The 1591-nt window shown below is 59.0% G+C and overlaps 1 protein-coding gene across 1 annotated transcript in view; it reads left to right on the plus strand.

Moving 5' to 3' along the window:
- LOC104083281 (G-protein-signaling modulator 1-like) overlaps positions 1-1280 on the plus strand; it is a 54494-nt gene extending 53214 nt beyond the window's left edge. The window contains 2 exon segments of the mRNA XM_009586705.1: positions 425-633; positions 1092-1280. Of these exon segments, the coding sequence (XP_009585000.1) occupies positions 425-633; positions 1092-1280 (398 nt within the window).
- Positions 1281-1591: the final 311 nt, after the last annotated feature.

Genomic DNA, 1591 nt, shown 5'->3' on the forward strand with positions numbered 1-1591 from the left:
CTCTGCGTACCAAGAGCTTTTCTGCTTCCCAGAGGGAAGGCAGGGCAGAGGGTCCTGCTGAGGGCATTGGCTGCTGGGCTGGGAGCTGTGTGCGGGCAGGCTGCTTGCAGCCGGTCCTGCGCGCTCTTCATGCAGGGCAACTGCGGGGATGCAGCCCAAGGCCTTTTTGGGAGGTGGGTACCAAGGGCTGTGCTATAGCACCGGCCTTCAGAAAAGAGAGCAAGTGGTTGCAAGAAGCCGGCACGCTGTACGCCAAGCCCCTGTCCCTTGGGGTGAATGTGTAAGGCTCGGCTGCAGCCCAGTTGGTTGAACAGCAGTTTGGTGATGAGAAGGATTTGGGCTTTCTGCAGACAGCAGAGCTGAAGCTTAGGCATGAGCAGGCAGAGCTGTGACCCTGGTGTGTGCTCCTCTTCCCCGCTCACAGCACAGTCCTCCTTAATGGCATCTCCGCAGACGGAGGAATTCTTCGATCTCATCGCCAGCTCCCAGAGCAGACGGCTGGATGACCAGCGCGCCAACGTGGGCAACCTGCCAGGCCTCCGGATAACACACAACAACCTGGGGCACCTGCGTGTGGAGGGGGAGGCCCAGGAGCCCGGGGATGAGTTCTTCAACATGCTCATGAAGTGTCAGGTACCGGCAGGGCTGAGTGGGCTGCCAAGCTGGAGGGGGGACACTAGCTTCTCCCACATAGGCAAATACCATCCCCTGATCCCACCTGCCCTGCTGGGAGGGGCTGTGGCCAGCAGCTGCTCACCCACAGCCCTGGGCACCCAGGCAGATACTTGGCTTTGCCTCTAGGTCCTTCTTTTTACCCTGTACTGAGGGCTGTCACCGCTCTACAAGCGAGAGGGTGGCTGGAGAACCCACCTTCCACGCAGTCCCTACAGCCCCTGGGCTGGGCCACTGCTCTTCCCTTATGCTGGAGCCCGCAGTGGGGTACAGCACTGCTGGTCCCACTGCCCTGCGCCCCCGGATGGGGAGCGCGTGCTCTGGACACCTCTTGGGCACTGATACCCCAGCCCTTTACTTCTATGACAGGACTGTCTTGTCAGTACTCAGTCCTAAAACCTGTTCTCCTCCACATGCAGTCCTCCAGGATAGATGACCAGCGCTGTGCACCACCAGACTCCATCCCCCGTGGCCCCACCATGCCGGACGAAGACTTCTTCAGCCTCATCCAGCGCGTCCAGGCCAAACGCATGGATGAGCAGCGGGTAGATTTGGCCTCAGCCCAGGAGGAGGCAGGAGAGGAGCAGCAGAGGCCTGGTTCCAGCTAAGAACTGGGGTTTGGTTTGGGGGGGTTGTCTTGGTTTCATTTTGTTTTTTAAAAAGAAAAAAAGCGTAGGTGGTTTCAAACCCGATCGCTCCTGCGCTACCACAGACTTCTCCCAGGAGCCGCCCCAGGGATGCGGGGAGCCGCACCTCCGTCGCGTTGCAGTGTTACAGGAAGGCCCACAGACGGGGAACTGTTTTTAAACAAGGGGTTTTTTAGGACACACGGCCACTGTAACACTGGGCACAGCACGAGGGAAGAAGACTTTGGCAGCCCCTTTGCTTATCACCTAAAAATCCAGGAACTTGTGCTGTC

The sequence above is a fragment of the Fulmarus glacialis genome, unplaced genomic scaffold (genome assembly GCF_000690835.1).
Source record: "Fulmarus glacialis isolate BGI_N327 unplaced genomic scaffold, ASM69083v1 scaffold34111, whole genome shotgun sequence".
In the NCBI taxonomy this organism is placed as follows: Eukaryota; Metazoa; Chordata; class Aves; order Procellariiformes; family Procellariidae; genus Fulmarus; species Fulmarus glacialis.